At 32.0% G+C, this 13,536-nt stretch overlaps 1 protein-coding gene across 1 annotated transcript; it reads right to left on the reverse strand.

Annotated features, from left to right (window-relative positions):
- Window positions 1-574: 574 nt before the first annotated feature.
- Window positions 575-5,480, reverse strand: LOC109341415 (uncharacterized mitochondrial protein AtMg00810-like). Its single transcript, XM_019579317.1, has 4 exons — window positions 4,656-5,480; window positions 4,371-4,502; window positions 3,973-4,133; window positions 575-719 (listed from the first exon to the last, which is right to left on the reverse strand). Exons 1-4 carry the CDS (start codon window positions 5,478-5,480, stop codon window positions 575-577), a joined length of 1,263 nt encoding a protein of 420 aa, XP_019434862.1.
- Between the last annotated feature and the right edge of the window lie 8,056 nt (window positions 5,481-13,536).

Genomic DNA, 13,536 nt, shown 5'->3' on the forward strand with positions numbered 1-13,536 from the left:
GGAATCTTCAAGTTAGCGAAAATATGACTTCACCTTGTTCAATGCCTAATTCTCTTTAGCGACTCCTCCACATAAGAGTCTACTCCTTTATATCATAAATATTATGAGTATACTTGACGATTATACCAGAGCCTAGCTCTTCAAACTTTTAGTGCAACTTCCCGTACCGCCATCTAATGTAACATATCACTTAGCTACCTATTGCTAGGAAGTTTTTTAATATATGGAACCTCTATATAAAAGTTCACCAACAATCGTCCTCTTCAATACTCAACCACACTAAACCTTGGAGTTTCCTTGGAAAGTCTCAACCACTACCACCGTTGTCTAGTCCGATAATAAGGAGTACACCCATCGTACACACCTTGTATCAATGCTAACCAATACCTTGCCACATCCTTGCATCCAAGCCAATGCCTGTTTCACACCATGTATCTCTACCAACGTCTGTGTTATACCTTGTGTCAAAGCCAATGTCCATGTTACACCCTAAATAAAAGTCAGCCATCTCCTTTGTGCTTTTATGGATCTGCTAACAATTAATATCATTCACTATGACGTCGTAGATGTGTCATTAGGATATTTCACTTCTCATTTCAAATGAGATAATTCTCTCAACATCTAGAGAAATATTGTCAGCATCTGTCTCAAGGCCAAACTCAACACTGGAGTCTCTATCTCCATCTTGATCAAAATCTAGTCTATGATCATCTGGGGTTCTGGATCAACATATATCATCCCCATCACAGTTCTGCCATATTTTCTTCTCTTTCAATTCATCTACTTTATCCTTGTGCAGTACCTTTGACGCACTTTGTCTAGCCATCATGCCTTCACCATCTTTCGTCATTCTCTAGTGCTTGGGCTTAGAGTCATCTATCAATTGGCTATGATACTAATTAATTGTTGGTGCAGCAGAATTGATCATTACGCGTCGTTGACCACAAACAATAAAATAAAGTGCATTGAATGAATAGAAGAGAAGAAATAATAGAATTTGGTAACGGAATTCGAGTAACAGTGCCTAGTCCCCAAGATCGTTGAACGACTACCAAGATATTACTAGAGAATAGAGATTACAAGCCTGACACACTCATGGGCCCAAATGCCCATGAGGTGTTCCTATTTAGTGTTTCTATAAGTTGCACATAATAACAAGGACTTGAGTCCAATATATAACATTGATACTCTACTCTATTTTAATACTAGACAATGTAGGACTAATATAATAACATATTTCAAGCATCCCCAACATTGGATATCAATCCAAATGGACACTCACGCTAGATGAGAATAATTCAATTAATTCATTAAAATATATAAAAATAAAAAAGGAAATTGTACCAGATATAATTATTATGTATAAAAATATACTAAAGAATAAATAATAAAAATTAAATGCAAATTAAAATTTGAAATTTTTGTTAAAAATAAATTGAACCAAGTACAAAAACAATTTTATAGAACATCGTAATTGTTGTAAGTTTAACATAAATATACTTTTAAATAAGTACAGATATATTTGTTAGAATCACAAACAAACCTATAATATTTATAATATCAATGACTAATCTATAAAAGTAAAAATCTAAAAAGGATTAATGTATAAAAATTGATGGAGAATCTGTTAACAAAACAAATACTAAACAAAAAAAAGAGGGATTCAAATTACTTTAAAAAACTTCACATTTTATCCATCAATTCTTGGAAAATCAAATGATTTGAATTAGTGAGTAGATCTAGATCATTAGATTTCCCTAAAATTAATGATTAAGATGTGGAATACGTTTTTTAAACTTCCTATTGGTATAACTAATCCCCTCTCAACTAAAAATTGAGATGTATAAAATAGAACTATGAATAGCATAACAAATATAACAAACAACTTTACTAATTTTCAAATCTTCAATAGAGTTTTGTAGTCTACGAAGAAAGAAGTAATTGAAGTAAGATGAGTCTTCAAAGGTGAAACACATGTAGACTAAGCATCAAAATTTCTAAAAGAGAATCAATGGTGTGAAGAATTTCGTATGAATGTTTATTTTCTTGGATAGATTGGATATTCATCCAAATAGATATATCCATTAGATATAATATGGATTCAAATTTATCTATCTATTGCTAAAAGTTATTCATTAGAATATATTAATTTAAATTCATTAGCTTTAATTAATAGATTTAGATGAATTTAATTATCTTCGATTTTGAAGGATTATGGATCCTAGATAATTTAGCCACATCTAGATTATATTAAGTTCCTCCAATGTAGAAGAAACATTAGTCTCTAAGGATTTTCATAAGTTTAGATATGGATGAATTTGATAATTTAAAATATAATTTATATGGATTGGTGAATTATTTTTCATCCACCCATTATGATCCTAATCTAAATTCATTCAAAAATGATGTTATTGTTGTTCAATTTCATTGATTATCTCAACTCTTACTTTCTTGTAGTGTTTCTCACTTTGAACATTTTCTTAAATTGAGAACAATTATATGACTTATACTTTTAAATAAGTAAAGAGATATTTGTTGGAATCACAAACAAACCTATAATATTTATAATATCAATGACTTATAAAAATGTAAAAATGATTAATGTATAAAAATTGAGGGAAAATTTCTTTAAAAAATAAATACTAAAATAAAAAAAGAGGGGATCAACTTATTCAAAAAGTAAGTTTAAAAAACTTATTCCACATCTTATCCATCAATTCTTGGGAAATCCAATGGTTTGAATTAGTGAGTAGATCTAAACTATTAAATTTTCCTAGAATTTATGATTAAGATATGGAATAAATTTTTTAAATTTACTATTGGAATAAGTAGATATCTCTTAAGTAAAAATTGTGATGAATAAAATAGAACTATGAATAGCATAACAAATATAACAAACAACTTTACTATTTTCAAATCTTTAATAGACTTTTGTAGTCTATGAAAGAAAGAAGTAATTGAAGTAAGATGAGTCTTCAAAGGTGAAACATGTTTAGACTCAGTATCAAAATTTCCTAAAGAGAATCAATGGCGTGAAGAATTTTGTGTGAAGGTTTATCTTTAGGTAGATTGGATATTCATGCAAATAGATATATCAATTAAATATATTGTGGATTTAAATTCATATATCTATTACTAAAGTTATTCATTGTATTATTCTATTTAAATATATCAGCTCTAATGAATGAATTTGGATGAATTTAATTATTTTAAATTTTGAAGGATTATGGGTCATAGATAATTTAGTGACATGTAGATTATATTAAAGTTCCTCCAATGTAGAAGAAAGATCAGTCTCTAAGTATTTATGGGGTAAGCGGATATTAGTTTCTAAAAAATCATTTCACTCAATGCCTAGAAACCCATCTGTTACTACTTTTTGTTTGGGACAAAATTGTTACACAAATGACTATTTAAAACGAGGGGATCCTATGGTGTCATGAGAGAACAACATAGGTTGCTGTTTTGTGAGGTTGTGATTTGTATGGAAATAACACTTAAAAGTAACTGACAATGCAAAACAAACTTCTACATTCAGTTTGTCACAGTCGTTCTCCTTCATGCAGGAAGCAATTTCTCTATAGAGAGAATCAATGTTCAAACAAAAATATTTCATATTTGTAAGTAAGTTCAGATACATGTCTAAAAAATGGAAGTGGCTTCTATGAGCTTTCCAAAGAAAAGCAATGAAGGGTATTGAATTACCCGAAAGAAAGTATAAGAAAGTGAAAGATAATGCCTCTTGAACTTTTATTGATATTGAATTAATTACAAAGTGAAACAAAACCAGAGTATTTATACAGTAAAAGAGAACTTAAGAAGACTCTAACTAAACTATAACTGATTTAACTAACTTTATTTACACATGTGGAAAATGTGAAAAGAGTGCCAAAGAGACATAGCAATCTCATGCCAATGCTTCGGGTTTTAGGGTGTGTTGATGGAAGAACATCTTTGTGTGTGTGTTCTAACTTAATCAACCCATCTTCAATAGCTGGACATTCTGCAGCATCATTTCGGTATGCAATGTGTGAAGTGATTTCTTCATCATTCATAACCATGGCAACAATCTGAACTTCTCTTCCTATAGCAGCAGCATCTTTAATCAATTCTTCTGCATTAATAATTTTGTCCTGCATAATAAAATCATAGTTAGATTTGTGAATTGATAAAGAGTTAGCAAGGTGTGGCACATCATGGCCCTTACTTGGCACATGAGCACCATCTACCTTGACCAACAAGTTAACTTGCTTGGATGGCAAGTTAACTTGTTGGATACATTGTTTTGCTGGATTATGATATTTTTGGTACCCCCCCCTACAAGATGGGGCACATATGTTGATGAGACCCAACTTGGAGTGGATAGAGACATAGTCCTGAACTCCTAGAGCTTTGGCCAATGCGTCTGCTAGTTGAAGAGTAGAGGGCACTGGTAGAAGTTTAATCTGCCATGTAGCACATTTTCCCTGGTTGTATGACAATCCAATTCTATATGTTTTGTCCTTTCATGAAAAACAGGGTTAGAAGCAATATATAGCTGATTGATTATCACAATACATCAAGGCAGGAGAGGAATAAGAGTGTTATAAATGTTCAAGAAGATAGGTTATCCAAGTAATTTCACAGGTAGTGATGGCCATTGCTCTATACTCTACTTCACAAGAGCTCCTTGAAACAGTTTTCTGTTTCTTAGATTTCCATGAAATTAAGGATTTGTCTAAGTAAATACAATAGCCACTTGTTGATCTTCTGGTGTCTGGGCAAGAAGCCCAGTCACTATCAGTGTATGCTTTGATCTGAACAGAGGAGTTACATGGAAAAAATAGCCCTAAAGCAGGTGATCCCTTGAGATACCTCAATACTCTTAATGCTGTAGTGTGATGTGTATGAGTAGGAATGGCCATAAATTGAGCTAACTGAGAAATAGAGAAGCAGATATCGGGCCTTGTGTTAGTGACATAGATAAGTCTACCAATTAACCTCCTATAATCAGCAGGGTCAGGCCAGGGATCACTACTGTTTTGATGTATGTGGGTTCCATGAACCATAGGTGTGGATGCTGGTTTGCAACCAATCATACCAGCATCGGAAATGATTTCCAAGGCATATTTCCTTTGATTCATGGAGATGCCACTTTTATTTTTAGCAATCTCAAAGCCTAGGAAGTACTTAAGATCTCCTAGGTCCTTTGTTTTGAAAGTTCTATCTAGCAACAACTTGATATTGTCAATTTCATTTATGTTAATACTAGTGATTATGATGTCATCGACATATATAAGTATGGCTGTGATTAAATTTGTTGATGACCATTTTATAAACAGGGAGTGATCCCCTTTGGCCTTATGATATCCTTGTTTTAAGAGGAATGCAGAGAGTTTGGCAAACCATTGCCTACTAGCTTGCTTTAAACCATACAATGATTTTTCTAATTTGCGAACTTGATTGGGCTTGGCAGCCTTTAAACCAGGTGGAACAATCATGTATACTTCCTCTATTAAGTCACCATGTAGGAAAGCATTATTTACATCTAATTGTTTAAGAAACCAATTATGAATAGAAGCTAAGGATAGAAGGAGTCTTACAATCGTGATTTTTGCCACATGAGAGAAAGTTTCCAAGTAATCCACTCATTCAGTTTGAGTGTATCCCTTTGAAACTAACCTGACTTTGTACCTTTCTATGGTACCATCTACTTGATACTTTAATTTAAAAACCCATTTGCATCCAATAGCTGTCTTATCAGGTGGTAAGTCAGTCAAGAGCCATGTATTATTTTCTTGTAATGCAACAAGTTCTTTGGCAATTGTAGCTTGCCAATGTGTTGACTTAATTGCTTCAGAATAGGTTTTAGGTTCATTCTGGACAGTGAGGGATAAGGCTCTAGCTCTGGAATGTTTTGAGAATTTGGTATAGTCTAAGTAAGATGACAAAGGATACTTACTGTCATTGTTATGAATGGTGTTCTTGTGTAAAAGGGCACAATGGTAGTCATGTAGGTATCTAGGTAATTTAGTAGTTTTACTGCTTCCTCTAACAAGGGTAATATTATTTGAGTGAAGGTCCATGGATGGTTCATTGTGCTGAGAATGAGGGGAATTCTGTAAGAATGGTGTTGGTGAAGTATGTGAACTAGAGGTATCCTCATGATTTTGTTCATTTTGAGGAGAATTGATAGGGTGAGTTTGGGAGGTAAAGACATCATCATAGATCCTGTCCTTCTTGTTTAAATCATCATTGTCAAAGTGTTCTTGGATAGTAGGTTTATTAAGGGATTTGTATGGGAAAACAGTTTCATAGAAGATAACATTCCTACTAGTATCCAGGGCCTTAGTGGTTAGGTCTAAGACAACAAAACCTTTTACCCCTTCTTTGTAACCGAGAAAAACACATTTATTTGCTCTATGATCTAATTTGGTTCTATGGTGAGATTGGGTGCTAACAGAACATAGGCTACCAAAGATTTTGAAGGTATGTAAATCTGGTTGCCTTTTGCATAGGATCTCATAGGGAGATCTTTTGTGTAATACAGGTGTTGGCAGAATGTTCACTATGTAAGTAGCATGCTTAACAACATAAGGCCAGTAGATTTTTGGCAAATTGCTCTATATTAGTAGAGCTCTTGCTACATTCAAGAGATATTGGTGTTTTCTCTCCACCACTCCATTTTGTTGTGGAGTGTAGATGCAAGAGGTTTGATGAAGCATACCTCTTGCAGAATAAAAAGCTTTCATAGCAAACTCAGGACCATTGTCACTTCTAATGACTTTGATTTTGGCACAAAACTGTGTATCAATCATGTGAATAAAACCTTGTAAAATTCCACTAGTTTCAGCTTTAGTTTTCATTAAATAGGTCCAAGTGAATCTAGCATAGTCATCTACAATAGTTAAAAAATATTTGTGGCCATGTATAGAAGTAATGGACAAAGGTCCCCATATGTCAACATTCACAAGATCAAAGCATTGTAAAGATTGTGTATGACTTAAGGGAAAGGGCAACTTCTTTCGTTTTGATTGATCACAAACATCACATATATGGTTCTTATCAAAAGAAACAAAGGGAAAATCAGTCTTTATTGTATCCATACACACATAAGATGGATGTCCTAGCCTATAATGCCAAAGGTTGGAATCAAGTACATTAGGTAGGTTAGCAACAGAAATGTTAATATGGTGATTGAATTTAGGTGTCTTCATCACATATAACCCAATGGATAGCCTAGCTGTACCAATCCTTTTCAGGGAATTCTTCTCCTGTATTAGACAGGATGAAGTATCAAAGGATAGAATGCAAGAGGATTTGGTAGTTAATTTTGGTATAGACAACAAGTTATATTTAAAGGTTGGCAAGTATAATACATCATGGATGGTGAGGTTGTGTGTTATAATCGCAGTTCCTGATATAGATGAAACTACCTCACTTCCATTTAGCAATTTGACATTTATGGGCACAATTTGTTTATATGTGAAAACATTTGCTAGGCTAGAGTTTATGTGGTCTGTTGCTCCACTATCCAATATCCAAGATATGAGTTGAAAGCTAGATTTAGAGATACCTGGAATTTGTTCATCATGGGATATTGATGTTGCTGATAGAGCATTGGTGTGAGCATTTTTAGTTTGTTGATCAAGTTTTAGAGTACTAACTCATGTTTGTATTTGCAACATATCCACCAATCCTTGATATTGATGCTTTCTAAGGCCAAAGATAGTGTCATCATATTGTGTCTTGGGCATTTCTGGTGTTTGTTTTCCAGTTTTCTCTTGATCAGTGACACTAGCATTCATGACAAAATTTGCTCATTTCTAAAAGGGAAATTTGCTGGGAAACCATGCAATCTGTAACATACTTCAACAGTGTGATCAGGTTTCTTGCAATGAGTGCAATATTCCCCCCCCCCCATTTGTAGGTTGGACGCAGGAGTTTTTTGTGTAGCTATTATTATTGCTTCCTCTGCCTGAATTATTAGAATTTGATCTGTTTTGGTCCCTTCCTCTGCCTGCATATCCTCTCCTTTTCCAATTTCCAGATGCAACCATGATCTTTGAGTCATAATCTTTCCCATAAAGTTGCCTTTCTTGCTGAGTAACTAAGGAAAGAACCTTGCTCATGTTAGGAAGAGGGTCAATCCGTAATATTTGTGACCTCACTCCCGAGTATGCTCCATTTAAACCTTTGAGGAACCTTATGACTTTGTCCTCTATTCTATGTTTCTTGATATCAGGGAGAGCATGGCAGATACATCCTGGTGTTGGTCTAAAGTTATCCAACTCATCCCAAAGAGTCTTTAGCTCAGTGAAGTATTCTGAAACGCTTAGATCTCCTTGTCTGAATCTTGCTAAAGACTCTTGTAGTTCTGCCACTTTAAAGAGATTCCCTTAAGAGAATATCTCACCCAATTCATCCCAAATCTCATATGCCTTGTTTATCCATAAAATGCTTTGAGCAATTGAAGGGCTTACTGATATGAGGATCCAAGAAGTTACAAGATTGTTGGATCTTTCCCATGCTTTGTACACTAGGTCAGTTTTGGGAGGTGCTTGTATGCTGCCATCAACAAAGTTTAGTTTATGTTTTGTGATTAGGCTCATTTCCATGGATCTACGCCATTGATGATAATTCTCTCCATTTAACAAAGGAGATACCAATGCAGTTGATGGATTTTCTGAAGGATGAATATAGTAAGGAGATGATGGATCTTATGAAAGATCTAGTGGTAAATTGGAAGTATTGGTTTATGTGATAGAAGACATCTCTTGAGTGTAACAGAGCTCTTAAAAGAGCTCTGATACCATTTAAAAAATGGAAGATGCTTCTATGAGCTTTCCAAAGAAAAGCAATGAAGGGTATTGAATTACCCGAAAGAAAGTATAAGAAAGTGAAAGATAATGCCTCTTGAACTTTTATTGATATTGAATTAATTACAAAGTGAAACAAAACCAGAGTATTTATACAATAAAAGAGAACTTAAGAAGACCCTAACTGAACTATAACTGATTTAACTAACTTTATTTACACATGTGGAAAATGTGAAAAGAGTGCCAAAGAGACATAGCAATCTCATGCCAATGATTCGGGTTTTAGGGTGTGTTGATGGAAGTACATCTTTGTGTGTGTGTTCTAACTTAATCAACCCATCTTCAATAGCTGGACATTCTGCAGGATCATTTCTGTATGCAATGTGTGAAGTGATTTCTTCATCATTCATAACCATGGCAGCATTCTGAACTTCTCTTCCTATAGCAGCATCATCTTTAATCAATTCTTCTGCATTAATAATTTTGTCCTGCCTAATAAAATCATAGTTAGATTTGTGAATTGATAAAGAGTTAGCAAGGTGTGGCACATCATGACCCTTACTTGGAACATGAGCACCATCTACCTTGACCTACAAGTTAACTTGCTTGGATGGCAAGTTAACTTGTTTGGATACATTGTTTTGCTGGATTATGATATTGTTTGATAACATGATTTTAGTGTTCTAATTTGAAACACATGATTGTATAAAAAAAGCATTTAGTGAACATATTGTGTTAGTACTGTGATCAGAAAATGTACAAGACTGAGCTGCAAGAGTTATGCCATATTGTGTTGTCGAAGTGAACATTGCCTATATCAACAACATCTTTCACACACATGACCAAAATCAAACTCATAATACTATTATTAAAGACCTCAACTATATGCATTCATGATAGACATTGTTGGTTGTAATATTTTTTTTATTAATGAAAGGAATAAAAAAAAATTTAAGTACAAAAAAAGTGTATGATTTCCTTATTTTTTGTAAAATAGCTTAGAACATTACTTATATAAAATGAGGACATATTATCTATACAATTTGTTCGGTATAACTAAGGGTTTTGGCTCCACCTACGGGTAAGGAACTAAGTCCTTATGGGTGTATGATTATCCTCTCAACAAGTGTTACTCATAGAAATTGAACAATTGATCTTTGACTAAGTATGATACCTAAGGTTCTAGCATAATCTTACATCAGTAGACCGACACGTTATTTGTATATTATCTATACATTATTAAATCATCATTTAAAGCAATTATTATTTTTTGTTGAGAAAAAATGTATGCATTGACAATATGAATAACAAATGAATTAGGAGGAATTTAGATTTAGATCCTAATTTATTAAATAAAATTCGGCTATCTATTCATTTATATTCATCTAAATTATATTTTAAATTTTTCAATTTATCTATATTTGGACGGATTCCAATCCATCCAAGAATAAATTTTCATGAATTTGGATCGAAGGATATCCAATTCATTTTATTTTTCAATGGAACTAAAAACACTTAAGAAAATAATAATCATATTAAAACCACTATTTTAATAAAATATTTTTAAAAACACATTTGATAATTGTGTTTTTAAAGTCAACCACTGAAAAGAAAAAAATATTTTTCATTTAATTTATGTCCTTTTCTTTAAGTGATATCATCCATTTAAATCACTTTCAAAAAAAAAATTAGTATCCCACTAGCTTGAATACTTTAAGGCTTTGGTAAAGTTTTTAATAGATATCTAATACGTTATATGCTTAAGAAGAAATTTTTAATTTTAACAATATCCACGTGTCATATAAATTCATTTAAATCATATTTTAAATTATCAAATTCATCCATTTCTAAACTTATAGGATTGATCCAATCCATCAATGCATTTTTGTGAATTTGGATTGATGGATATCCAATCCATATTATTTTTTAATTGGAACCAAAAACGCTTTTGAATATAATAATTCTTTTAAAATCTCTATTACAAGAAACTATTTTCGAAGAGAACCTTTCAAAAAAGTCACTTTTTAAAATATTTTTTCAAATCACCTTTTGAAAACAAAGAAAAATATTAATTTTCTATATTTTAAAATAGCCATTTTTAAGTGATATCACCATTTGAATAATATTTTTAAAATATTTTTTATTATCCTACAAGCATGTAACATTCAAGGTTTTTTTACTTGTAAAGTTTTATGTTACATGGTTAAGAATAAACTTTTATTATTAACTACCTCCACATATCATATAATTGTTCTCAATTTAATAAAAAAATTCAAAGTAAGAGTAAGAGACACTACAAGAAAGTGAGAGTTGAGATAATCAATGAAATTAAAAAGAAAGTAACATTATTTTTAGTGAATTTAGATTTGGATCATAATGGATGGATGGAAAGGCATCCACCAATCCATATAAAATCATTTAAATTATTCAATTCATCAATATCCAAACTTATAGGAAGAATTCCAATCCATCCATAAATCCATTTTCATAGAATGAATTTGATGGATATCCAATCCATTTTATTTTTTAAATGGAAATAAAAAAACTTTTTTAAGATAATAATTCTTTTAAAACAACTATTTCAAGAAAATATTTTTTAAGATTACCCTCTTTCAAAAAAATAAATAAAACAATTGTTTAAAATATATTTTTTAAATTACTTTCTGAAAAGAAAAAAATTGATATACTGTATTATAAAATAATTTTTAAAATTACATTTTGAAATATTTTCATTTTAAAAGTGTTTTTTAAAATCACTTTTTTTTAAGTAATACTATCATTTAAATCGCCTTTGTAAAATATTTTTATTATCCTACAAGTATGTAACATTTAAGGTTTCTTTGTATTAAGTTTTTAACATATTAACTACATCCATATTTTATATAACTGTTCTCAATTTTAAAAAATTCAAACAGAGATTGATAATCGCTACAAGAAAGTGAGAGTTGAGATAACCAATGAAATTAAAAAGTAAATAACATCATTTTTGGATGAATTTAGATTTGCATCATAATGGATAGATGGAAAGTCATCCACCAATCTATATAAATCCATTTTATTTTTTTTAATTGGAACTAAAATCATATTAAAATGACTATTTCAAGAAAATAGTTTTTAAGATCACTATTTAAAAACAACGTCAATTTTTAAAATATTTTTTCAAAACACCTTTTGAAATGATTGCGGTATTTTAAAAAAAATTAAAATGAATTTTTCAAAGTATTTTACCATTTAAATCACCTTCTAAAATATATTTTATTAACATTGAAGCATGTAACATTCAAGGTTTATACGTGTAAAATTTTTAACATATACGTATATATGTTATGTTATTTTTTTAAAACAAGAGGTGCAGCCACACCCCAAAGTATATTAGAAGAAATAGGTTACAAAGGAAATTAGAAAGTAACAAATCTATAGCTTGGGAGACCAAGCCTATTTCTAACAACATCCTTGCTAATAAAAGGAGAACTAACTGTCCAAGAGGAGTTTGTTTTAGAGAAGATGGCATAATTAGCCAATTTATCCGCACAAGAATTTCTTTCCCTATATATGTGTGAGACTCTACAAGCCATGAATTCCAAAGTTGATTTGCAAATATTCCATTTGTTAAGAAATTTCCAAGGAGGCAAGTGTTTACCATTAAATATGTCAACCACTAAAGACGAATCACTTTCTAACCAAACTAAATTCCAGCCCTTTGAATAAGCAAATTGAATTGCGGTAATTGCTGCATTTAGCTAAGCAAAAAGAGAATCTTGAATATCAAAGAATTGAGAGAAACAAGCCAAAACTTCACCTGAAGAGTCTCTGAAAATTTCACCCCCTCTAGCTAGATCAAGACAACCTCTAGCAGCCCCATTCGAATTTATTTTGATCCATCCCCTATCAGGAGGGTGCCAAGTTACCTCAATTATGGAAGGAGCTTTGGGGTAGTTGATGGACACCTTGGAAGTTTTTAGAGTACAAAGCTCCTATAGAGTAGGTTGGTAGTTGCCAAAGTTGAGTTTCCAGAAAGATTAGTAGCCATTTTAATCCTACTCAAAGCCTGAGCCAAATTGAGTCTCTTCTCATTAAAACGAATATGATTCACGCACCACCAAATAGTGTTGACAGTATGAGTTATGCAGGCAAAGAACGTGACCTTTACTTGATCACACCAAGAACTTCTAGAAGCCAACAAAATAGAAGAGATTGAGGAAATGTCCATAGTAATGCCAAAGATGCTATTTATCCAATTCTAGAGAGACACATCAAAAAGGTACCTCAAGAAAAGGTGATCAGAGCTTTCCATAGAGGCCAAGCAGATGCTACACATAGAGGCCAGATTGCAACCTCTTTTTTTGGAGGTTTTCATTAGTTGGCATTTTGTTGATGATTAACCTCCAAGAAGTAAATGATCTTGAAGGATGTATGGCCAAAGACAAAATATTTAAGCACCAGTTTGGCTGAGTCTGAGATGAGGTTATTGTGAGGTATCAGTGGCAGAATACACCTAGAAGGGGTGGGGGGTTGAATAGGTGTGGCCGAGCTGAAGTTCTACTTTTTAGGTTTTTACATACTGAACTAAAAAAATTAGTTAGGATAAATGTTGATAGAAAAAGATTAATCCTACAAAATGAAGAAAAAATAAGCAAACTACAACAAGAATTAGATGAATTGAAATTAGAAAACGAAACATTAGACATCATCTATTCCTGTAGCACATGTAACTGCTCTGAAGATAATTTATGTCAAA

Source organism: Lupinus angustifolius, unplaced genomic scaffold (genome assembly GCF_001865875.1).
Source record: "Lupinus angustifolius cultivar Tanjil unplaced genomic scaffold, LupAngTanjil_v1.0 Scaffold_459, whole genome shotgun sequence".
NCBI lineage: Eukaryota > Viridiplantae > Streptophyta > Magnoliopsida > Fabales > Fabaceae > Lupinus > Lupinus angustifolius.